We start from the raw sequence: 26,012 nt of genomic DNA on the forward strand, positions 1-26,012 counted from the left end.
GTAGATATTTTTTGCTATAAATTTTGTTTTTTATTGCAACCGTTGAAAAAATTGCTGCATCGCATCGAAATTTTGTTGCATAGGAGGAAAAATGTTGCATGTGGATCCAACGGTGCAGACGCGCGGGGGTTAGTGGATCCTGCGGCCAGCGCGCGGCCGGCCGAAAGTTTGAACCGGCGCGCCGGCGCAGATCTCTCCCTAAATAAAAACGAAAACAAAAAACAAAAGCAAAATACAAGTAAGGAAGGAAGGAAGGGCGGATGTACGGAAAAAGTTCTAGTCTGGCCGTCGTCGTCGGTAGGTCCCCATATCCAGTGAGTCAGTCAGGATCAGGATCATGGTCAGGGCCATGTTGGCTTCCTCCAGCCTCGCCGCCCCTTCTCCGGCCTCCCTTTAGTTCCACCTGCTCCGCCGCCCAGACCTAGTCCTCCTCCCATGCCTCCGAATCTCTCTCCACCTCCGCCTCCGCCTCAGAGCCCAAGCCGCACCCTCCCCTTCCCCTTTCCCTTCCCCCGACCCCCCCAAGCCCACGACTCCTTCGCCGGCTAGTCCGACAGACAACAAGACAACAAGGATGCTGAGGATGATTCTGATTCTCATTCAGGAGGAGGAGGTAGGTCAGGTGGCATAATAATTTCTTTCTTTCTTTTGTTCATCCGTAGTTGCTGGGTCAATAGGAAGCGGTCTTGCTTCACAGTCCGAGGTCATGTTCTTGGGTTGGCGCCGCTCTAAAATCATCGCCCTTGACGTACGTCTTCTGGTCTGGCGGCTTCCCTCATCAATCCTGATAAGATATTCCTCGGAAGCGATTCTGCTCCACATCTCGTGGCCCTAGGACGGCGCCTCTTGGTAATCATCGGCATTACGTACGTCTATAAAAGGATTAATGTCATCTGCACTTCATTCTCTTCCATGATTATAGTACCATAATACCCAGGATACTTAGGATAGTTGTCATCATCCTCTTCTGCTTCATTCTCTTTTATTAGAACCCCTCTTTCTTCGTGCTTGGTCAAAGAATTATAGTCCGACATAAACCGGACGTAAATAGGTGGGCGTGAGTTTGTTTTGAGCTAGAGTAAGTATTACGATTCTTACACACATCACATGAACAATACATAAAACCATCCCGCTTGTTTGGGTCAGCCACACCCAAAAAACTATACATGTCATTAATGAACTGGGGAGAGCGTCGGTCATCGTACTTCTATTGTCGGTTCATCTTCATTACACAACATCGAAAATACCAAATTAATACAACTTCATACATACTTATTCTCATAAAACAACATAGAACTATCTAGCTAAAAACATTTAATGCAACAACAAATGTGATTTTTATTAATAGCATATTTTTTAATTTTTCTAAGCCTCTTTATTAAATCGCATTTGTTGAAAATCACTTGGAGAGATGGGGTGCCTCAAATTTTGACAAGTCTTGGCAAAAAATGGAGGATGAGCTCGAGCTAAGGGGAAGAACAGAGAGGGGAATAAAGAGAACAGAGAAATGGGCTCGGGCTGGACGAAGGGTTTATATTGGAAAAGATTTAGTCCCACTTGGTTATAGAAACCGGACAAAAGGTCTAACTATAGTCCCGGTTTGTAAGACAAACCGGGACTACAACGGATCGCGGGGGCCCTAACCTGGCAGCGGTGTGCCACCACCCCTTTGGTCCTGGTTTGTATCACAAACCGAGACTAAAGGTCCCAAATGAACTGGGACTAATGATGCCCGTGTCCCCGACCGCTCCTAGGCGATGAAACCGGGACTAATGGTCACATTAGTCCCGGGCCAAGACCAAGCCGAGACTAAAGGGACAAATCGTAAGGTATGTTTTCTAGTAGTGAGCTCGACCGTTGTCGAGGCTAGGCTGTAGATTGCCCAGAGTGTTCGAACCGTGTTCTTGAGATGTTTTTCGTAGGCACAAAACCAATCTCCGTCAAAGGTCTTGCATGCGTCGGCCAATATCCTTGCACAGCCGAAGGACACGGCTGGTTGCGGGCGTCCTGACCTAGGTAACGCGGCGGTTGTGTCCAGGTGATGCCGATCGACGTGCCCAGAGGCGCCATTAGATGAAGGAGAGGAATCGTTGAAGTTACCAGGATATATTCTATCGGGGTGCCGTAGGGAGCAGAAGAGTGGGGCGTGGTTGTCAGGTGGCTGTATGCTATTACTTTAGTTGTTTGTGCGGGCTCTAGAACATCTATCTGAGATAATGTTGTTATCTATGAGTAGGAAAATTAAATTAAGTTCAGGTTCATACATGACGCATGCGTCGCATAGGCAGATACACCATTATTTCATTTTATTCATCTTGTGCGCGCACACACACACCACACAAATTATTAAAAAGCATAATAATCGCTTGACTAGGTGTCCGTAGACGCTGACCAGTAGCAGACCCCTCTGGTGCCTGCCGCCTCGTTGGGAATGGGGACATTGCAGAGCGCAGGCACGCCTGCAACCAAGAGCTTCATCACATCCTTCTGGCAACCCGGGAACACCTCCTCCGGTCCGCCCCCCACGCCGAGCGCCGCATACACGCTGCGCAGCATGCTGCCGAGGTCGCCGCACCTGCACCACTCGTTGCTGATGTTGGCCACCTCCTGGCAGCAGTCTCTTAGGACATCCTCGGGCACCCGGTTGCCCACACACTCGAGCTTCACCAATGCTCGGCAGCGCGTGAGCGGGCTCACCTTGTGGCCCATCTCAGGATCACACCACATCCAAGGGCCACTGTTATCACTCCGTGCGCCCGTCATTGGAGTCACCATGAGCATGCATAGCAGGAGCACCAACAACATGCTCTTCATCCACATTGCTCCCATTCCCATCTACTACTATCTTAATCAGTTGCTTATATCGATCGGTAGCTACACTCTTACTATCTTAATCAGTTGCTTATATATAGCTAGAGAAAGGCTTGTACTGCCTGGTGCCAATGGCATTTTCTTGCACGTCGCCCTTCTTAGTGTCGTGAGGTATTTGGAATGCACTCAAACATTGTGACTACAACCCATAGCTTGTTAAACTCACTACTAAAAAGTTAGGATGCATGGTTACCATATCGACAAAATTAGCTGCAGCCTTTGTCCATATATATAAAATAAAACAGCTTTCCGAGTGTCTTGTGGGCTTGCATGAGTGTCTTGTGGGCTTTGTACTGTATTTATTATAGATGTTGACACGTTACAATTAACTTTCTTTCAGCTTTCTAAAGTGTCGTGTCATGAGGATATGCAATCGGAAGCTTTCCGAGTGTTGAGTGAACCCCACAATTTGTTGCTGGATCCAAAATTAGCAATGCGTGAGGAAAGGTATACATATCCACCTTTGCGTGCGGAAAACATTAGTATGTCACATTTCTTTACCCACAAGATAAAGTATATTTTGTGTACAGGGCGGGGACAGAAATTGTTTCATATCAAATAGTATATGAGATATTTTTATTTAATTCTATGTCACATTTCTTTCCGCCCAAGATTAAGTTCATTCCGGTATCATGGGAACAAACACTAGTAGAAAACAAGGCTTTGGTTCGGGCCTGACCGCCCATTAGTCCCGGTTCTTAACGAACCGGGACCCATGGGGGGCATTAGACCTGGTTCATGAGCTCAGGGGGGCGGCCGGGGCCTCGTGGGCATTGGTCCCGGTTCGTCTGGAGCCATTTGTCCCGGTTCTAGGCACGAACCGGGACCAATGGGCCGCGCTCCTGGCCAACATCCATTGGTACCGGTTCGTGCCTTGAACCGGTACAGAAGGGGAGCTTTAGTCCCGGTTTATGCCACGAATTGGGACAAATAATTTGCCTATATATACCCATCGTTGCGGCAGAACACTCTGTTTTTTCTGGCCGGCGAGGAAAGGGCATTTGGGTGCTCTAGCTCACCTCCTATGCACATGAGGTGTTCGATGAAATGCCCGAGCCACACTAGGTAAGCTTTCTCCTCTCGAAGCTCGACCTCGGAGCTCCATTTTTCCCGAGATTTGTCTAGATTTAGCGGTCCGTCACGCCCCATCCCCGTTTTCACCACCGTTGATCGCCCGCGTCGATCTCGTCGCCGGCACCACCGTGGTGAGCCTCTTGTTCTTATCTTCTTCCTGATTTCTTACTTTAGATAGAGACTTGTCTGATTTTCTTACTTTAGATAGATACTTGTCTGATTTTCTTACTTTTGACACACATAATTATATATAATGCACGCAGATGAACCGGGAATGGATGTATGGTGACAGACACACCTCCGAGTACATTAAGGGCGTGCATAATTTTCTCGAAGTGGCTGAGGAAACAAGCAGAATGGTTTTATGTGTTGTCCATGCCCTAAATTTGGGAATACGAAGTCTTACTATGACCGGAAAATCCTTCACACCCACCTTCTTTACAAGGGTTTCATGCCACACTATCATGTTTGGACGAGGCACGGAGAAATAGGGGTTATGATGGAAGACGACAAAGAAGAAGAGGACGATGACAACTAGGTGCCCCGTGAATACGGTGATGCTGCAACGGGGGGAGCTGTTGAAGATCAAGAGGAACCAGACGATGTGCCCGATGATGCTGCAACGGGGGAAGCTACTGAAGATCAAGAGGAACCATACGATGTGCCCGATGATGATGATCTACGTCGGGTCTTTGTCGATGCAAAGACGCAATGCGAAAGTCAAAAGGAGAAGATGAAGTTCGATCGCATGTTAGACGATCACAAAAAAGGGTTGTACCCAATTGCGAAATGGCAACACAAAGCTAGGTACCGTACTGAAATTTCTACAATGGAAGGCAGAGAATGCTGTGCCTGACAAAGGATTTGAGAAGCTACTAAAAATATTGAAGAAGAAGCTTCAAAAGGATCACAAATTGCCCTACAGTACGTACGTAGCAAAGAAGGTCGTATGCCCTCTAGGATTGAAGGTGCAGAAGATACATGCATGTCCTAATGACTGCATCCTCTACCGCGGTGCGTACAAGGATTTGAAGGCATGCTCGGTATGCGGTGCATTGCGGTATACGATCAGACGAGATGACCCTGGTGATGTTGACGGCGAGCCCCGCAGGAAGAAGGTTCCTACGAAGGTGATGTGGTATGCTCCTATAATACGACGGTTGAAACGACTGTTCAGAAACAAAGAGCATGCCAAGTTGATGTGATGGCATAGTGAGGACCGTAAGAAAGATGGGAAGTTGAGAGCACCCGGTGACGGGTCGCAGTGGAGAAAACTCGAGAGAGAGTACTGTGCTGAGTTTGCACGTGACCCAAGGAACGTATGGTTTGGTTTAAGCGCGGATGGCATTAATCCTTTCGGGGAGCAGAGCAGCAATCACAGCACCTCGCCCGTGACTCTATGTATGTATAACCTTCCTCCTTGGATGTGCATGAAGCGGTAGTTCATTATGATGCCAGTTCTCATCCAAGGCCCTAAGCAACCCGGCAACGACATTGATGTGTACCTAAGGTCATTAGTTGAAGAACTTTTACAGCTGTGGAATGGAAACGGTGTACGTGTGTGGGATGAGCACAAACATGAGGAATTTGACCTGCATGCGTTGTTGTTTGTAACCATCAACTATTGGCCCGCTCTCAGTAACCTTTCAGGACACACAAACAAGGGAAACCACGCATGCACACAATGTTTAGCTGACACCGAAAGTATATACCTCAACAAATGCAGGAAGAATGTGTACCTGGGCCATCGTCGATTTCTTCCGACAAACCATCAATGTCGAAAGAAAGGCAAGCATTTCAAAGGCGAGGCAGATCACCGGAAGAAGCCCGCCATGCGTAACGGTGATCACGTACTTGCTATGGTCAATGATTTAAAAGTAATATTCGGAAAGGGTCCCGGCGGACTATCTGTTCCGAGTGACGTTGCAGGACACGCACCCATGTGGAAGAAGAAATCTATATTTTGGGACCTACCCTACTGGAAAGACCTAGAGGTCCGCTCTTCAATCGACGTGATGCACGTGACGAATAACCTTTGCGTGAACCAGCTAGGCTTCTTGGGCGTGTATTTGAAGGCAAAGATAGAGCTGAGGCACGGGAGGACCTGCCACGTTTGCATGAAAAAGACGGCATGCCTCCAAAGAAGTATGAAGGTCCTGCCAGCTACACTCTTACCAAAGAAGAGAAGGAAATCTTCTTTGAATGCCTGCTTAGTATGAAGGTCCCGACTGGCTTCTCGTCGAATATAAAGGAAATAATAAATATGGCAGTGAAAAAGTTTCAGAACCTAAAGTCTCATGACTGCCACGTGATTATGACGGAACTGCTTCCGGTTGCATTGAGGGGCTTCTACCGGAAAATGTCCGATTAGCCATTGTGAAGCTATGTGCATTCCTCAATGCAATCTCTCTGAAGATGATCGATCCAGAAATCATACCAAGGCTAAGGAGTGATGTGGTGCAATGTCTTGTCAGTTTCAAGCTGGTGTTCCCACCATCCTTCTTCAATATCATGACGCACGTCCTAGTTCATATAGTTGACGAGATTGTCATTCTGGGCCCCGTATTTCTACACAATATGTACCCCTTTGAGAGGTTCATGGGATTCCTAAAGAAATATGTCCGTAACCGCGCTATGCTAGAAGGAAGCGTCTCCATGGGCCATCAAACAAAGGATGTCATTGGGTTTTGTGTTGACTTCATTCCTGGCCTTAAGAAGATAGGTCTTCCTGAATCGCGGTATGAGGGTAGACTGACTGGAAAAGGCACGCTTGGAGGGGACTCCATAATATGCAGGGACGGATATTCTTGGTCTCAAGCACACTACACGGTTCTTATGAACTCTACCTTGAATTGGTGACCCCGTATGTCGATGAACTCAAGAACAGTGTGCGCTCCAAACACCCGGAGCGGTGCGACGACTGATTACAGGTGAACACATCAGGACTTACAGCAGTTGGTTGTAAACACGTCTCAGAGGTGAGAACACTGTTTGTGCTGAGTTGTACTCATTGTCCAGGGGACCATCTTCAACTGTATTGACTTACAAAGGATACGAGATAAACGGGAATACATTTTACATTATCGCCCAAGATCAAAAGAGCACCAACCAAAACAGCGGTGTCCGCTTTGATGCAGCAACCGAGAGGGGAGTAGACACATATTATGGTTACATAGTGGACATATGGGAACTTGACTACGAACATGATTTTAAGGTCCCTTTGTTTAAGTGCAAATGGATCAATCTGTCAGGAGGCGGGGTACAGGAAGATCCACAGTACGGAATGAAAAAAGTGGATCTGAACAATCTTGGGTACACTGACGAACCGTTCGTCCTAGCCAATGATGTGGTACAGGTTATCTATGTGAAGGACATGTCTACCAAACCGAGAAAAAGAAAAGATAAGGAAGCAAATACATCATACGATGAACCAAAGCGCGACATAGTTCTTTCAGGAAACAGGGACATCTTGGGAGTGGAGGGCAAGACAGACATGTCCGAAGATTATGAAAAGTTTAATGAAATTCCTGCCTTCAAAGTCAAGGCTGACCCAAGCATCACTACAAGAAATGTGCTCATACATGACGTTTTTTAAGATGTCGTTGATGATTTCGTCATAAATCTATGACTATTTATTTCGAGATCGTCGTAAACCGTTTGAGGGGATCAAATCTACATATAAATTACGACGATGTGAGTCAAAAACGTCGTAACCGCATAAGGTGAGATCATCAGAACTTTTAGGACGATTGTAAAAATATCGTAACATGTTCTAACTATGTTGACATGTCACTCGTGGGTCCATTCTATCCCACCTCATCCTAGTTTGTGAAGCAACCATTTATTTTGTCATTCCAAAAATTCTCGAAAAATTCTCATAAATACTTTGGATCATATATTTGTCAAATATGTGAAAACCCTTCATTCCATAGTTCAAAAATAATTCAGCAATATTCATTTTCCTATTCTGTTCAGAATAGCACTTTGTGAAGGAAATGCAATTTCTATTTCTTTGATTACCCTAATATTTTTTGGGAATTGGTCCTCATCCGTAAAATGTGGTCCACCTTTAGTGACAATTTGTGTGGTGCCCTTTTAAAAACATTTTTGATAGATGCTTCACAAAATTTCTTTATTTTCAGTACTTGAAAACTATTTTAAATCATTGATTTTCTGAACCAATCAGAACCTTTCACACGGAACGATGACATGGCGCCCATCCATCCATCCATCCATCTCTCAATTCCACATCCATCCAACCATCTATCTACAGAAAAAAAAACTGAAAAAGAGATAACCCCACCCGCAGCCCAAACCCTAGCTCAGATTCCCCATCCCACCCTTCCTCCCTCGTCGCATCTCCTCGCCGCCGCCGCCACCTCCTCCCCGTCCCCGCCCCCCTCCCGATCCCCACCTCCTCCCCAATCCGCGAGCCCCTCGTCTCCAAAGGCAGCTCAAGCAGAAGCTGCGCATGGAGAACGCCCGGCTCAAGCAGGAGCTCAACCGCGTCGCCGGCCTCACCGCCAAGTACCTCGGCCGCCCCTTCACGCAGAAGCCGCAGGGCACGCCGTAGATGTCGGTCTCCTCACTCGACTTCTCCATGGGCGGGGTACCGATGGGCGGCCATCACGAGCCGTTCGGCGGTGGCGGCGACGGCAGCCTGTCACTGGACCTTGACCTCCTCAGCGGGGCCGGCCTGGGCCTGCCGTCATCGGACACGTCGGCCATGCATCTGCCGGCGCCCGTGACTGACGCGGAGCGCTCATTGATGGCCAGGATGGCCGCGCGGGCCATGGACGAGCTGAGCCACTCCATCACCGGAAAAGGGCCGCCACCGAGGCTTCACTTCATCGCTGCTGTACCCCCACCAACCACCAGCTCCTTGCAGTGCGGTGTTTAGCAGCGACTGTACCCTGCTCCGCCTTGGCCGGTGGGTCGCCGTTCCTCCTCAGGTCCATATCACATGATCTTCTCATCTACTTTTCCTTTGTCTGGTTTGTTGAATCGCATGGTACTTATTTATGATATGCCACACAATAAGTTGTTAATCGCATGGTACTCTGCATGTAACGATTTAGAACCCGCCTTGACATATTGGAATTGTTACCCGTTCCCCATTCCTTTTCATAGCGGTTAGCTTTCGTTTATACACTATTTCTGAACAATGTTGTTGTTTCTTATAATTCAGGCACAACAAGTGTGGCATCTTGTTTCGTACTATTATTCACACAGGAATCATAACTTTATGTGAGGTGTTTGCTATTGGATCCTGCCTGATGATGGAAGTGTGCTGCTGTGAAGCCACATAGGTAGCACGCCAAGATCTCCAGATTAGTTATGATCATTTCTGATTCCTCATACGGTAATATTAACCGCCTATACTACGATACAATCATAAAACTTCCTGGATATATGACCCAACCTACCCAATTAACTCTCTAAGCAGAAAGAGAAAGCTGGCTCAAATTCTATTTTGCACCATCCTCCTCTGTATCTAGTCCATTGTAGCGTGTCATCTAGCCTAGGAACACATCCTTATTTAAAAATAAAAGATCTAACCCCATCACATGGAACTGGCAGTGGCTGTTTCTCCATGATACTGCCAAACATCAGACTGAAATATTTAATTCAGCGTGTTTCTTCACAATTTTGCAACAAATATTTAGAAAACTATTGTAAATCACTGATTTTTCGAACCAATAAGATCTATTCCCATGGATCGATGACATGGCACCCATCCATCCATCCATTTATCACACCATCTTACATCCATCCATCCATGTATCTATAGAAAAAAAAGAACAAAGAAAACCCCACCCACAGCCCAAACCCTAGCTCAGACCCGTCCCTCCTCCCCATCTCCGCGCCGCTGCCACCTCCTCCCTCTCCCACGGCGCACACCTACCTCGCCGCCGTCTCCCTCTCCCACAACGCACACCTACCTCGTCGGCGGCCATGACTCGGACATTCTCTCTTTTGCTTCGTTGTTCATTTGTGATGTTGTGCACTGCAGTAGATAGGAATCCAGGGGAGAAGTGTAGGAACTGGGCATCGAGGACGTGACGCCGGAGCGGCTGTCCGGGCTCATCAGCGGCTACGCCAGCCTCGTCGACAAGGTACCCTCCATGAAGGCATTCCACTTGTACGGCACCTGCCCTCACCGCCACCAACCCCCTCTGTCGGTTCTTGCACCTCCTGCCTGTGCCGTCCCTCTAGTTTACTACTGTTGTGGCTGCCGGGGTTGCGCCCGGTAGGTGCTCAACGAATTGCCTGCCTCGGATGTCATTCTTCCCTGTGCGGCTGCTAGTTTGGAAGGCCATGTGATCGCTTTAAAATGACGGATTCAAGTAGTAAAACAACTATTTCTCTTGGATCCAGGGAGGGGAACCAGTCTAGTCATTCAAATCAGCACAGTCAAACTAACAACTAAAGCTGATTCAGCTAATAGAAAACTTACTCGGTTATACTATATCTTACCAACTTCAGTTCTGCTCAAAGTCTAAACTTTGTAGCCTACCCTTTATTATCACGCTAGATTCGCCACTGGTTTAACCTATGATGCTTTTGTTTGCAACATAAAGTTTACATGGCTATATGTATTCATTCTGCAATAATTCACTCTATTACTATCGAATGTCGTTTGGATGGCAGTGGAGCTAAAGTGCAGAAATCCACACCAGAAGAAGAGTTAGATTCAGTTGGAGACCCACGCACACTGTTCTTCTTTTCAGGGAAAAATCACAGCACCCTTCTTCCGATTTCTTTCGCTCTGCCAACCAAAGGGACCGATGCATAAGTTTCCAACCATAAGCTACGTAAGCATTGTCGTTGTAGCCACTAATTTTATATCTAGATCATGCATATGGACAAGCATTTGTGAACATCTCACTATCAGACCGACCAACGATTAACACGAGGTTAACTGTTTTCTTGGACTGTTGTTGCTTCATTTAGTAACTAGGATTGGGAGATGGGATTACATTTGTACTATTTAGTAACTGTTTTCTTGGACTGTTGGTGCTTCATTTAGTAACACGTCAACCCCAGAATATTTACAAATGTATAGGGGAGCAAATTCTTGTGGTTCCAAAATTGCTGGAATTGGTAATGTGTCTGAGAACAATTTCTTCTAGTTACAGAAATTTGTTGAAACTAGTAATGTATCTGAGAAAGTGAGACCAAATCATTACGATTCTGGGAGTTGTTGAAATTAGGATATCAGTAGACTATGTTGAGGACTCTGCTTCATTTTACTGTGATGCTGAATAAATCATTTTACTGTGTTCAAGGTATAAGGGGAATTCGCTGCATGCCTTCCCAGAGGAGGAGCCAAAGCAACAACAGGTCACACTTTCAGGCGCCGCTTTAAAGGGGAGATATGCAAGGTAAAACTCCTAACATCTTCAGTTTTTTTTCTGGGTTGTTGTCTGTTCAACACCAGTGTGCATGGTCATTCGGCATTCTAAAATGTGATTTCCAGATCTATAGCTCAAATACTCTGGTTCCTAGTGTTAACTTGTCTATGTTCCCAACTGTTTTTTCGTTGAAAAATGGGTATCATAATTCAGAAGTTCTCCTGTTCCCATATGGTTGGCCAGATTTTGTTCTTAAAAGATAAGCATTCTACTGAATTGTACTGAAAAAGATCAGTGCTATCCATTTCTTGTACATGTTTGTTGTCTTGGCAGATGGACCGACGGAGGATTTATACGGCATGTTCATCAACAATGACCGATGCGAGCGCCCGCCCGAGATGCTGGAACAAGTCACGGGCTGAGCGAGCGATTTGGTGCCGCCAAGGCGCATCCGTAGCAGATTTTCCTGTTGCTGCTGGTGTCCTCTGACTGCTGCTGAGCTGCCTGTGCAGGCTTACGAAGCGGGTGCCGCCGCCGGTTAAGATGACAAGAACCTACGTTGAGGAGAACATCAACAGGTCCCGGAAGAGGATGGATGTCGTTGCCTTGGACATGCTGCAGTTACATTAGTATGTTTGTGTGGCTTGCTGGTTTGGTGTCATATAATGTGTTCGTACCATTTCATTAACACTTCATCTTCACCGTCGGGTTCGAACGGAGGCCTATGATCACTAGTATCACTAGTTACAACAGTATTACATTGTAGTGTTTTCTGCATGGTTTCGTATCACTAGTTTCATGTTGCCTTCACATTTGAGTCTATTACTTGGTTTTTTTTATCCTTGATTAGTATCAATTGTTGTATTGTAGACTTAAAATTGTGTTGGTTCCTCTTTTAAAGAAGCTCAAGTGTGAAGTGTGAAGCCGTGAAGTGTGAACCCAAGTGTGAAGCTGTGAAGTCTTACTCAGTTTAGAGTAGCATATTGTAGCACATCTGTGTTGTAAAGATTGTAATAGATTTATTTAGTCGTATATTTGATCAATTTTATGTGTTCTTAGTTCTATTTGAAATTCATTCTTGGATTCTAAAAGTGGTCAAAAAGACAATATATTAGTATTAAATTAAGGTTGATTCTAACTTTGTGCTGTCACCTGCCTTCATAATGCTACAGATCAAAATGTAAAAATCTCGAGGCGTAAAGTTTGACAAAATTTTGAGATCCGCATGACATGTTGGACCAGTACAAAAATAAAATGGCCAAAAAAGAAAATCAATAGAAAGTAAAAAGCCACAAACCAAAATTCAAAAAATAATAATATTAAAAGTGGTTATAAATAGGCTAAGGCCAAAAAATAAGAAAATAAAAAAAAGCCCAAAAAAATAAAATCAGCCCATGTGATCAATTGAAATGGGTTCGGCTGATTTCAACCATGACGTTTTGATTTCGTCGTAATTTTGCCACGTAGGACTGTCACGTAGGACTGGTTTTGATTGCAAACGATGATTTAGGATCGTCGTAAAGGTTACAACAATCCAGGAATCCTCGTAAAAGTTACGACGATTTTGATTAGAACGTCGCTGTTGTTCATTTGTAACGCTCCGTTTTTTATGCTTGGTTTTTCGTCGTGAGATCGTCGTAAATTAAAAACCGTGATGATGTAGCGACGAAAAAATAGCGTCGTGTATTAGCATATTCCTTGTAGTGCATCCTGATGAATGTTGAAGATTATCCATGGTTACGGTGCAATAAGGAAACGAGACAAGCGAAGAAAAAGTGAAGGCTTTCTCCGCAACTATTATGATGATACCATGCCAACTTTCAACCTTTTTTTAGTTCATTTGAAATGCCTGTTGTAACAGACAAGTTTTCGTATGAAATCATGATACTTCGAAAGAGATTGTCCGTTTGGTAAACGAAGTGCATTCATTTTTTGTCGTAACCCTCTCAACTTTCTTGCATATGATATGTGGATGAAATGATGATACCATGCCAAATTCCAACCTTTTCAGAGTTCATTTGAAATGCTTCTCAATTTGAGGGTCTTATAGCTCAAAATAATCAGTAAATGCATGAAAAATAACATATGAAGTCAGAAAGGGATGAAAATTAATGATGTAAGTAGAAACCAAATAAAATAAAATAAACTTTAATAAAACAAGAAGTCTGGACTAAAAGAATTATCATAAAATAAAATAAATAAGTAATTAGAATTTTTTTACAAACTTTAATAGCAAAAAGAATTATCATAGAAGAAAATAAAAAAGTAATTAGAATTTTTTTACAAACTTTAATAGATGCGAATTCATAAAGCAAAAAACAAAACAAAAATAATGGAAAATTCAACCTAAATTCAAAGTACTAGTTAGCATAACTCGCTAACTAGCACTTTGAATTTAGGTTGAATTTTGTGTTTAAATTCGAGCTCGACATTGCAGCCGCGGCGGAGCTTATAAACAGGTTTGGGAGCCCTTCGCTTGGCAGGTGGGACTAAACATCCAACCGCACTACGGCTGTGTGAGGCACATGCCTTTTGTCCCGGTTGGTGGCTCCAACCGGGACAAATGCCCCCTTTAGTCCCAGTTGGATTTACCAACCGAGACCACAAAAAAGAAAACAAAAAAGAAAGCAAAAAACTGGATTTTTTTTTAAAAAAGTGCCACCTACAGGCCCACAGTAGAAAGCCATTACTAGAAAGCCATTACTAGGGCCCGGATGCGGGCCCGCAGTAGGCCCAATAGGCCCACAAGCACATAGAGTGATTTTAGGTCCGTAAGCTTGGAGTAGAGAGGAGCTCGAAGTGGTTGGTTCGGCAGGGCTTATAAACCACTCCGAGCCCCTCTCGGCTAGCGAGGTGGGACTAAACATAGCACCGCACTGCGCGAGCATACGACCTTTGGTCCCGGTTGGTGGCACAAACATGGACTAAAGGGGTGCATTGGTACGGGTTGGGGGCACCATTTACTAATGAGATTATTGTTGGGTAACGTAGCATAAATTCAAAATTTTCTTACGCATATTCAGATCTTCCTATGGAGAGACCAGCAACGAGAGAGGGGTAAGAGCATCTTCATACCTTTGAAGATCGCTAAGCGGAAGCGTTGCTAGAACGCGGTTGATGGAGTCATACTCGCAGCGATTCCGATCTAGTGCCGAACTACGACACCTCCGCGTTCAACACACGTGCAGCCCGGTGACGTCTCCCGCACATTGATCCAGCAAGGAGGAGGGAGAGGTTGGGGAAGAACTCCAGCAGCACGACGGCGTGGTGTCGATGGAGAGACGAGGTCTCTCGGCAGGGCTTCACCAAGCACCGGTAGAGAGGAGGAGAAAGAAGAGCAGGGCTGCGCCGAGGGAGAGGGAAAAGTCTAATCTCCAATGGCCAAAAGTGCCCACTATATATAGGGGGAGGGGAGAGGGTGTGCCACCCCTAGGGTTCCCACCCTAGGTGGTGCGGCAGCCCCCCAGATGGGAGGTGCGGCGGCCAGAGGGGGGAGGAGGGGGTGGCGCACCACCTGGTGGGCCTTAGGCCCACCTAGCTTAGGGTTTGCCCCCCCTTTTCTCTCCCCTGCGCATTGGGCTGAGTGGGGAGGCGCACCAGCCCACCTAGCGGCTGGTTCCCACCCCCACTTGGCTCATCTCACCTCCCGGGGTCGTTGCCCCCCTTCGGTGGACCCCCGGGGCCACCTCCGGTGGTCCCCGTGGTCCCGATACGTTACCGGTGATGCCCGAAACTCTTCCGGTGTCCGAAACCATCCGTCCTATATATCAATCTTTACCTACGGACCATTCCGGAGCTCCTCGTGACGTCCGGGATCTCATCCGGGACTCCGAACAACTTTCGGTAACCTCGTATAACAATTCCCTATAACCCTAGCGTCACCGAACCTTAAGTGTGTAGACCCTAGCTACGGGTTCGGGAGACAGGCAGACATGACCGAGACGCCTCTCCGGCTAATAACCATCAGCGGGGTCTGGATACCCATGGTGGCTCCCACTTGCTCCACGATGATCTCATCGGATGAACCACGATGTCAAGGATCCAATCAATCCCTTATACGATTCCCTTTGTCTGTCGGTATAGAACTTACCCGAGATTCGATCGTCGGTATATCTATACCTTTGTTCAATCTCGTTACCGGTAAGTCTCTTTACTCGTTCCGTAGCACGTCATCGTGTGACTAACTCCTTAGTCACATTGAGCTCATGATGATGTTCTACCGAGTGGGCCCAGAGATACGTCTCCGTCACACGGAGTGACAAATCCAGATCTCGATTCGTACCAACCCAACAGACACTTTCGGAGGTACCCGTAGTGCACCTTTATAGTCACCCAGTTACGTTGTGACGTTTGATACAACCAAAGTACTCCTATGGTATTCGGGAGTTGCACAATCTCACGGTCGAAGGAAAAGATACTTGACATTAGAAAAGCTTTAGCATGATGACATTAGAAAAGCTTTATTCACACATGTATTACTGTTCACTGTTAATACAATTATAGCATGAACAATAGACGATTATCATGAACAAGGAAATATGATAATAACCATTTTATTATTGCCTCTAGGGCATATTTCCAACAATTATATGAATTACTAATGAGATTATATGAATTTTGTTAGAGAAAATTTTACTATATATAGAAGTAGTTTATTCTTAGCAAGAAAATAAATAGAACTAGTTTATTTTTTAGTTCATTTTACGATGCCTATCCCGCATCCTCGTCGTCTACTCGGCGGAGGACACCTGCTTGATCAGAGGGGCCATGTCCGGGACTGTGCTCAGCCCGGCTGGTATTGGGAGGTGCTACCTTCCAGGGGGCGTAGGTTGGTGAGGAGCCAACCCGTTGTTGACCCGATCCTTGTTTGGTGGCGGTCGCGTGGGCCAGTGACGGTGCCGAGGCTTCCGAACAGCGCGGAGGTGGTACGTCACCGTATCAGCGAGGAGGACGAGCACGCCCGTAGCTACATGGTTATGTTGGAGGGCAGGTTCGACAATACCTGGCAGGTTCTTCAGGGATCTCACTCGAGCTATGTTCCTGTGATGGTTCCTTCTCTTTGGGTGTCCACCGCCCGCGACGATACCCGTCGGGCGCTACAGTTCTAGCTGTATTAGTGATGCTATATGTATGATAGTATTCGAGGAGTATTAGTGATAATATTCGACGATGTACGGAAACAAGAGATGATGTAGTTTTGCTTATAATTGAATGCATGCTACTTTGAATACTACTTTATTTTACGATTTGGTTTTGCTTATTGAATGCTCAAATTGGAAAAGTACTCCTACTTTGAATGCTAAAATTCGAGAGCACTATGTAGAAATCTAGGAGCCCCCTCCATCATCCGCGTCGTCGTCCCCGTCACCGACCCCCCTCCGACCTCGAGTCAGGGTCTATATTGTTTTATGCTATTTTATCTTAAAGAGGGTATTTAATTAGGTCCTACCTAATACTGATGATCATGTTGTTGTAAATGTTGTATGACAATGTTGTAAAGGGTAGTAATTGGTCTCTTCTGCCGCTTTTCAGAGATGGAGTTCTTCACGATTATACTTGAGGAATCCTCCAGGAGGCAGGTGCTGCCGGACAATTTTGTGAAGATGCTGGACGTCCATTGGCCACAGAACATGAAGCTGAGGCAGGCCGACAACGGGCTTTGTAAGCTGTGGGACGTGGAGGTGGTGTTCGACACCGATGGAAGCATGTACCTAGATCGTGGCTGGAAGCAGTTCGTCCGTGCCTACGACCTGCGGCACGGGTACTTCAGGTACGACGGCAACGCCACGTTCGCCGCGAAGGTGTTCGACACGACTATGTGTCGGAGGCGCTACCAGGACGACGACGATGCCAGTACGCTCTGTCTCTTCTTCCTCTCCATTAGGCTATGTCCCACACCATTTAAAAAAAACTTTTTTGCATTTGGCAAGGAAATTGGAGCAGGAGCAACGAGTACAACGACAGGTGCTATGTCTATGGCAGCAGCGACTCTGGCTACAACAAAAGTAGCAGCGACTCTGGCTACAACAAAAGTAGCAGCGACGATGGCCTCGCGATGGTGATCTCACAGCTGGGCGACAGGGCCATGCCAATTGTGGTAGAGGAGTACATCCCACAGCCTGGCCTGAGGCTTCGACGCTCCAAGCGCATCAGGGTGAAGAAGGAGAAGGTGAAGAAGCAGGAGTGAAGATCTTAAGAACCTGATGGAGCTTTAATCTTTATAGTGTAAACCTTTTAAGTACGATATTGTTGAACTGCTATTGCACTTTTAAGTATGATGGTCGTGTGTCTGGTGAAATTTTGTGCATGCATGCTCATGGATGCTCATGGATGAAAGATAAAATCATTTCTTTTTGTCCTTGCTCATGGATGCTCCTTGGTTGATGTATATAACAACCTAATTTAACCCCTAAACCAGCCCCTTTCAGAAAAGAAAAGAAAAAACCTTAGCTTCAGCCAGGTGACGATGCGTCGATGCCTTTTGGTCCCGGTTGGTGTCACCAACCGGGACTAAATGCCCCCTGCGTGGCCTAACCGCAGCAACCACATGGACGGCCATCTGTCCCGGTTGATGTAAGAAACCGGGACTAAAGGCCGAGGGCATTACTAACGACATTTTAGTGCCGGTTCTAAAACCGGAACAGAAGGCCCTTACCAACCTGTTGCATATCAAAAATTCAGCCGTCAAAGTCAGTGAGCATGCTTTGCCGCCAGCGGGAACCTGTTGACGTTAAAAAGAAGGAAACTGACGCCTTTTTTGCCGTTTGCTACGATATCTACAAAGACAAAGATTTTTTTAATTAAAAAAACATGAACCTACGATGCACATGTACCGTATGGGATGGTCCACGCGGTCGACGAAACAATCCCCGCTTTGTTGTCCAGCAATGCGATATTTCTTGATTTAAAAAATAATTCATAAAAGACATACCACTGTAGCATGTACTTGTATAGAAGATATGTTATACAATACACAAGAATAAAAGACATACCAACTGTAACCTACCTTGTATAATAATATTAGAGACAACTCTAACATCCGTGGCCCCTACGTCACTACCACTAGTAGAAAATAGGGCTTTGGTTCGGGCCTGGCCAGCCCATTAGTCCCGGTTCCTCACGAACCGGGATAAATAGGGGGCATTAGACCCGGTTCATTAGCCCAGGGGCCGGTCGGGACCTCGTGGGAATTGGTCCTAGTTCGTCTGGACCCATTGGTCCCGGTTCTAGACACGACCCGAAAACAATGTGCCGCGCTCCTGGCCCACATCCATTGGTACCGGTTCGTCCCCTGAACCGGTTGAGAAGAGGGGGCTTTAGTCCAAGTTTATGCCACGAACCGGGACAAATAATTTGCCTATATATACCCATCGCTGCGGCAGATCACTCTGTTTTTCTGTGGCCGGCGAGAGGAGGGCATTTGGGTGCTCTAGCTCACCTCCTATGCACATGGGGTGTTCGATGAAATGTCCGAGCCATGCTAGTTAATCGTTCTCCTCTCGAAACTCGACCTCCGAGCTCCATTTTCCTCGAGATTTGTCTAGGTTTAGCGGTCCGTCACGTCCTGTCCCCGTCTTCACCACCGTGGTGAGCCTCTTGTTATTATCTTCTTTCTAAAAGAAAAAAAATTCTTACTTCAGATAGATAATTGTCTAATTTTCGTACTTATTATTTCTTGTTATTATATAGTGCGATGGTTTTGGTATCCGCCCCCGTCGGCCCTCGTCATGTCTATGATTCGGATGTGGTATATATTATCTTTTGATAACTATTTGGTTCATTTATTGTTTATGACAATTATGCCGACCAACGTGACATAGATTTTATTTATCTAGGAGGTGGTTGAATCGGAAATTCCAACCGACCCTATTGTCGACAGGTTAAATTTAGTTGAACAAGAAAACAAGTACTTGAAGGAAAAAATAAGAAAAAATAAGAAGGAGAAGAAGTACTTGAAGGAAAAAAATAAGAAAAATTGAGGAGGAGAAGATGATATTATACACTATAAACTATATACACTATTCACTTAAGCATATACACTATACAATATACACTTTTTCTTCTTTTCTTCTCCTCCTCTTCTTATTTATTATTTTTTCTAATCTTATTTTCTTATTTTTTTTCAAATTTCTTCTTCTTGTAACCCTAACCTAATTCTAAATATTACTAACCCTAATAATATAGCACAAACCTAATAACAATAGGAATTAAATGACAAAAAAAATCTTTTTCTTTTTCTTCTTTTCTTCTCCTTTTTCTTTTTTTCTTCTCCTTTTTCTTCCTTTCTTCTCCTTTTTCTTCTTCTCTTCTCCTTTTTCTTCTTTTCTTCTATACTGGCCGGAGTGTTGGGGAGGAGGGGGCGGGGGGCTTACCGGCCGGAGGTGTCGACGGCGCGCGGCGAGGAGGACGGCGCGGAGGACGGCGCGACGGCGAGGAGCACGGCGCGACGGCGAGGAGCACGGCGCGCCGGCGAGGAGGACGACGCGGCGGCGAGGAGGACGGCCGATGGCGAGGAGGACGGCAGGCGGCGGCGAGCAGGACTGCAGGCAGCCTGACGGCGTCGGTTAGTTCGTCGCTGTGCCGCGCCGGGCAGGAGAACGAGAGGAAGAAGAAGAGAAATGGACCAATTGGGTTGGAAATTTTCGAAGTGCCGCTTATATAGGTGGATCTATAGTCCCGGTGCGTGGCTCGGGCCGGGACTAAAGACCCCCTTTAGTCCCGGGTGGAAGCAGGACCCGGGACTAAAGGCCTCTTTTCGGGCAGACCAAGAGGCGGGAAGCAGGGGGTCTTTAGTCCCGGTGCGTGGCTCCACCCGGGACTAGAGGGTGTCTTTAGTCCCGGGGCGTGGCTCCACCCAGGACTAAAGCCCCCTCCTCGGCTGCACGATAAGTTTAGGCCCACCTCGCCTAGCGAGGGGGACTAACACTTGTTTATAAGCCCCGTCGCAGCTTCTCCATCGAGCTCCTCTCTAAAGCAGGCTTACGGGCCTAAATTTACTAAAAATTGAAACTATATTCGAAATTGTGGATAAAATTCAATCTCAATTCAAAGTGAATTTAGATTGAATTTTGTCCATGATTTCTCATATAGTTTCAATTTTTTTCTATTTTCAAAATTAATTATTTTGACTATCCAAACTATTAACTTATTTTGTTATTTTCAATTAAAAACTATGTTTATTAAAAATTCGTTTTGCATATTTGAGAATTTGACAAAACTATGATAATGAAAAGTGTTTGAAATTGAATAAATAATTCAAAACTATTTTCTATTTTCATAATGAATAATTTTGACTATCCAAACTGTTATCTATTTTGTTATTTTCAATTAAAAACTATGTTTATTAAAAATTCTTTTTGCATATTTGAGAATTTGACAAAACTATGATAATGAAAAGTGTTTCAAATTGAATAAATAATGCAAAACTATTTTCTATTTTCATAATTAATAATTTTGACTATCCAAACTATTATCTATTTTGTTATTTTCAATTAAAAACTATGTTTATTAAAAATACTTTTTGCATATTTAAGAATTTGACAAATCTATGATAATGAAAAGTGTTTCAAATTGAATAAATAATGCAAAACTATTTTCTATTTTCATAATTAATAATTTTGACTATCCAAATTATTACCTATTTTGTTATTTTCAACTAAAAACTATATTTATTAAAACTTCTTTTTGCATATTTGAGAATTTGAAAACTATGATAATGAAAAGTGTTTCAAATTGAATAAATAATGCAAAAAAAATTTCTATTTTCATAATTAATAATTTTGACTAACCAAACTATTATCTATTTTGTTATTTTCAATTAGAAACTATGTTTATGAAAAATTCTTTTTGCATATTTGAGAATTTGACAAAACTATGATAATGAAAAGTGTTTCAAATTTAATAAATAATGCAAAACTATTCTGTATTTTCATAATTAATAATTTTGACTATCCAAACTATGATCTATTATGTTATTTTCAATTAAAAACTATGTTTATTAAAAATTCTTTTTGCATACTTGAGAATTTGACAAAACTATGATAATGAAAAGTGTTTCAAATTGAGTAAATAATGCAAAACTATTTTTTATTTTCATAATTAATAATTTTGACTATCCAAACTATTATCTCTCGAAGTAGAAGAGTTTCGAACGGGAACTCATCTCTTACAAAGGGATTTCATTTTTTTGAACTTATTTGAACTCCATACTTTTTTTTGTTCAAAATGCACCATTCAAAGGCACATCACAAAATTTCAACAATTTCTGATTTCATTTGGTATATTTTGTGCATTTACTTTTTTTTGAGCTAGTTCACCCTGAAATTGAAAAGCACTACAAATGAACTCTGAAAATGTTGAAAGTTGGCATGCTATCATCATTTTACCCACATAGCATGTGTTAAAAAGTTGAGAGGGCTACGACAAAAACTGGATGCAGTTCGTGTACAAAACTGACAATCTATCTCGAAGTACCAGGGTTTCGAACGAGAACTCATCTCGTACAAAGGGATTTCATTTTTTTGAACTTATTTGAACTCCATACTTTTTGTGTGTTCAAAATGCACCATTCAAAGAAACATCACAGAATTTCAACAATTTCTAACTTCATTTGGTATATTTCGTGCATTTTCTTATTTTTTTTGAGCTAGTTGACCCTGAAATTGAAAAGCACTACAAATGAACTCTGAAAATGTTGAAAGTTGGCATGATATCATCATTTCACCCACATAGCATGTGTTAAAAAGTTGAGAGGGCTATGACAAAAACTGGATGCATTTCGTGTACAAAACTGACAATCTCTCTCGAAGTAGCAGGGTTTCGAACGAGAATCATCTCTTACAAAGGGATTTCATTTTTTTTGAACTTATTTGAACTCCATACTTTTTTGTGTTAAAAATGCACCATTCAAAGGCACATCACAAAATTTCAACAATTTCTGACTTCATTTGGTATATTTCGTGCATTTACTTATTTTTTTTTAGCTAGTTGACCCTGAAATTGAAAAGTACTACAAATGAACTCTGAAAATGTTGAAAGTTGGCATCCTATTATCATTTCACCCACATAGCATGTGTTAAAAAGTTGAGAGGGCTACGACAAAAACTGGATGCAGTTCGTGTACAAAACGGACAATCTCTCTCGAAGTAGCAGGGTTTCGAACGAGAATTCATCTCTTACAAAGGGATTTCATTTTTTTGAACTTATTTGAACTCCATACTTTTTGTGTGTTCAAAATGCACCATTCAAAGGCACATCACAAAATTTCAACAATTTCTGACTTCATTTGGTATATTTCGTGCATTTACTTTTTTTTTTTTTGAGCTAGTTGACCCTGAAATTGAAAAGCACTACAAATGAACTCTGAAAATGTTGAAAGTTCGCATGCTATCATCATTTCACCCACATAGCATGTGTTAAAAAGTTGAGAGGGCTACGACAAAAACTGGATGCAGTTCGTGTACAAAACTGACAATCTCTCTCGAAGTAGCAGGGTTTCAAACGAGAACTCATCTCTTACAAAAGCGATTTCATTTTTTTGAACTTATTTGAACTCCATACTTTTTGTGCGTTCAAAATGCACCATTCAAAGGCACATCACAAAATTTGAACAATTTCTGACTTGATTTGGTATATTTCGTGCATGTTCTTATTTTTTTTGAGCTAGTTGACCCTGAAATTGAAAAGCACTACAAATGAACTCTGAAAATGTTGAAAGTTGGCATGCTATCATCATTTCACCCACATAGCATGTGTTAAAAAGTTGAGAGGGCTACGACAAAAACTGGATGCAGTTCGTGTACAAAACGGACAATCTCTCTCGAAGTAGCAAGGTTTCGAACGAGAACTCATCTCTTACATAGGGATTTGATTTTTTGAACTTATTTGAACCCATACTTTTTGTGTCTTCAAAATGCATCATTCAAAGGCACATCACAAAATTTCAACAATTTCTGACTTCATTTGGTATATTTCGTGCATTTACTTAATTTTTTTGAGCTAGTTGACCCTGAAATTGAAAAGCACTACAAATGAACTCTGAAAATGTTGAAAGTTGGCATGCTATCATCATTTCACCCACATAGAATGTGTTAAAATGTTGAGAGGGCTACGACAAAAACTGGATGCACTTCGTGTATAAAACGGACAATCTCTCTCGAAGTATGAGGGTTTCGAACGAGAACTTATCTCTTACAAAGGGATTTCATTTTTTTAAACTTATTTGAACTCCATACTTTTTGTGCGTTCAAAATGCACCATTCAAAGGCACACCACAAAATTTGAACAATTTCTGACTTCATTGGGTATATTTCGTGCATTTACTTATTTTTTTGAGCTAGTTGACCCTAAAATTGAAAAGCACTACAAATGAACTCTGAAAATGTTGAAAGTTGGCATGCTATCATCATTTCACCCACATAGAATGTGTTAAAATGTTGAGAGGGCTACGACAAAAACTGGATGCAGTTCGTGTACGAAACTGACAATCTCTCTCGAAGTAGGAGGGTTTCGAACGAGAACTCATCTCTTACAAAGGGATTTCATTTTTTGAACTTATTTGAACTCCATACTTTTTGTGTGTTCAAAATGCACCATTCAAAGGCACATCACAAAATGGACAATATCTCTCGAAGTAGAAGCGACCCCCACAATAAGAGACGACATTCTTCTTCTCTCATATATGGTGGACACTAGCTCACCTAATTTTTCAACCGTCGATGATGGTCGCTACTCCTACTTCCCCTAGTGCATAACCAATATCTAGCACAAGGAGAAGAAGGAGAAGCGACCCCCACAACAAAAGTGGTTCCGCGGCACGCCACGTGGTTCCGCTGCACGCCACGTGGGACTAATGGTCTTTCATTTTTAAATGATTGTTTTAATCAAAAATAGATCTGTTACAAAAGGGATTTCATTTTTTGAACTTATTTGAACTGAAGACTTTTTGTATATATATATGTGGTCGAAATACATGATACCATAAAGTTAGAAAGGGCTAAACCATTCAAAAGTAGCAAATGAAGTTAGAAAGGGCTAAACCATTCAAATTTGGAAACTATAATGGCACAAACAGAAACTAGACATATATAAATTGGTCCAAGAAGTACATGATACTAGTCCAAACAGTACATAATAATAGCTACCATAGATATATATACAAGTGTTCGACGTTCAGAACACTACTCGTCTGAATCATCTAAATCAGAATGTCCACGTTCCTCGAGGTGATGCTGACCATAGTTGACGACTCGAATCTTGCGGTACAACTCGTATGAAACGTATGCATCTTTTGCTTCATACTCAATGTTGATATCATCAAGTGGGCCCTTCTCCCAAAGTTTGTGCTGATACTTTGGGAAACTGGTCTTCATATCACCATATGACTCGTTGATCAAGGCAACTGCCATATGAGCCATCGAAGTCCTGTCATGTCGAAGCCTGAATATCGTTTGGAGATCAACGAGGCAACCAGCTGGTATCTCAATACCGAAGCTGTGCCTCATCTTCAGCTTGTCGTTCCTTATGTCAACGGAAGCAAAAGTGATGCCGCTGCGAAGGAACTCCATGAGTTCTGGACAATGCTTGTCACTCCTGCAACAGAAACAAATTAAAATGGAACAAATGTTACATAATGCTGCAATAAGGAAACATGTTTCACTACAACTAAAGAGAAACTTATCTTTAGGATTCAAATAGAACATATGCAATGGAACCTAGAGAGATCACTATAGCTATCCAATGGAACCTAGAGAGATCACTAGCTATATGCAATTTTCATGACTATGACATATCATATTGCTATCCAATGGAACCTAGAGAGATCACTAGCTATATTCAATTTTCATAACCTTGGAACAAAGAACACCGCATAAAATTGTATCACTACAACTATGATTTCAATGGAACATATTGAACCAATGAGATTTTTCAGATTATGGAACACTATTCCAATCAGATTGTGTTCCCTTCAACTAATCAAAATTGTTTCACTACAACTATTTGAAGCGAACCAACTATGATTCCAATGGAACATATTAAACACTAGTCTATACTTATACTAATTAGACACTTCCTATAATTTCCCACGTTAATTAGAATTTATGGACCGTTAATCTTGTGGGACCAAGTTATAACGGTGTAGATTAACCCAGTAATTCTCGCACAGAAAAAAACGCTCTGTTTGGTCAACAGATAGAAATAATCTATCTCCACGCTGAATTGTTCTACAACCAAATAATTGGTGCGGTCTGGAGTTAAACTGATCGTACAGAAACATGACACTTCATTTATAAAATGGTAGAAGAAGAAGAAAGCCGCTCGGCTGGATGGCCTTATACTATCCACTCATGTATGCATGTCACGAGTAGCTATTGACTTTTTTCCCTAAGCCGATCGATGTTACAGAGAAACACAAGTATTCAGCCATGCACACGTTTTACCTAAGCAAGCAGGTGGTTCGATTCTTCCATGAGCAAAAACATATACTTGGCAAACTAGATTCTCCCGGCTAGCTTAATTGATCCGGATTAGCATAAGTGCATAACCTGCAACGTGGACACGTACAACATGGCACAACCACGTGTCTGTTTTTTCACTCAATCCTATGATTCTCATTGTCCTCTTTCCTCCATATTAAACAAAGCTAAGATGATTATTCACATAAATTTCTGTAAAAAGCCAAGCAGCCCCGACATTGTTCATCTTTCATGTTTT

General features: G+C 43.3%; 1 protein-coding gene and 1 pseudogene across 1 annotated transcript; both read right to left on the reverse strand.

Moving 5' to 3' along the window:
- Positions 1 to 2,283: 2,283 nt before the first annotated feature.
- On the reverse strand, positions 2,284 to 2,943 carry LOC123405424 (alpha-amylase inhibitor BDAI-1). The gene has a single exon (XM_045099113.1). It carries the CDS (start codon positions 2,833 to 2,835, stop codon positions 2,371 to 2,373), a length of 465 nt encoding a protein of 154 aa, XP_044955048.1. The 5' UTR covers positions 2,836 to 2,943; the 3' UTR covers positions 2,284 to 2,370.
- Positions 2,944 to 8,262: 5,319 nt separating this feature from the next.
- Positions 8,263 to 8,760, reverse strand: LOC123402501 (annotated as a pseudogene).
- Between the last annotated feature and the right edge of the window lie 17,252 nt (positions 8,761 to 26,012).

This window comes from Hordeum vulgare, chromosome 6H (genome assembly GCF_904849725.1).
Source record: "Hordeum vulgare subsp. vulgare chromosome 6H, MorexV3_pseudomolecules_assembly, whole genome shotgun sequence".
In the NCBI taxonomy this organism is placed as follows: domain Eukaryota; kingdom Viridiplantae; phylum Streptophyta; class Magnoliopsida; order Poales; family Poaceae; genus Hordeum; species Hordeum vulgare.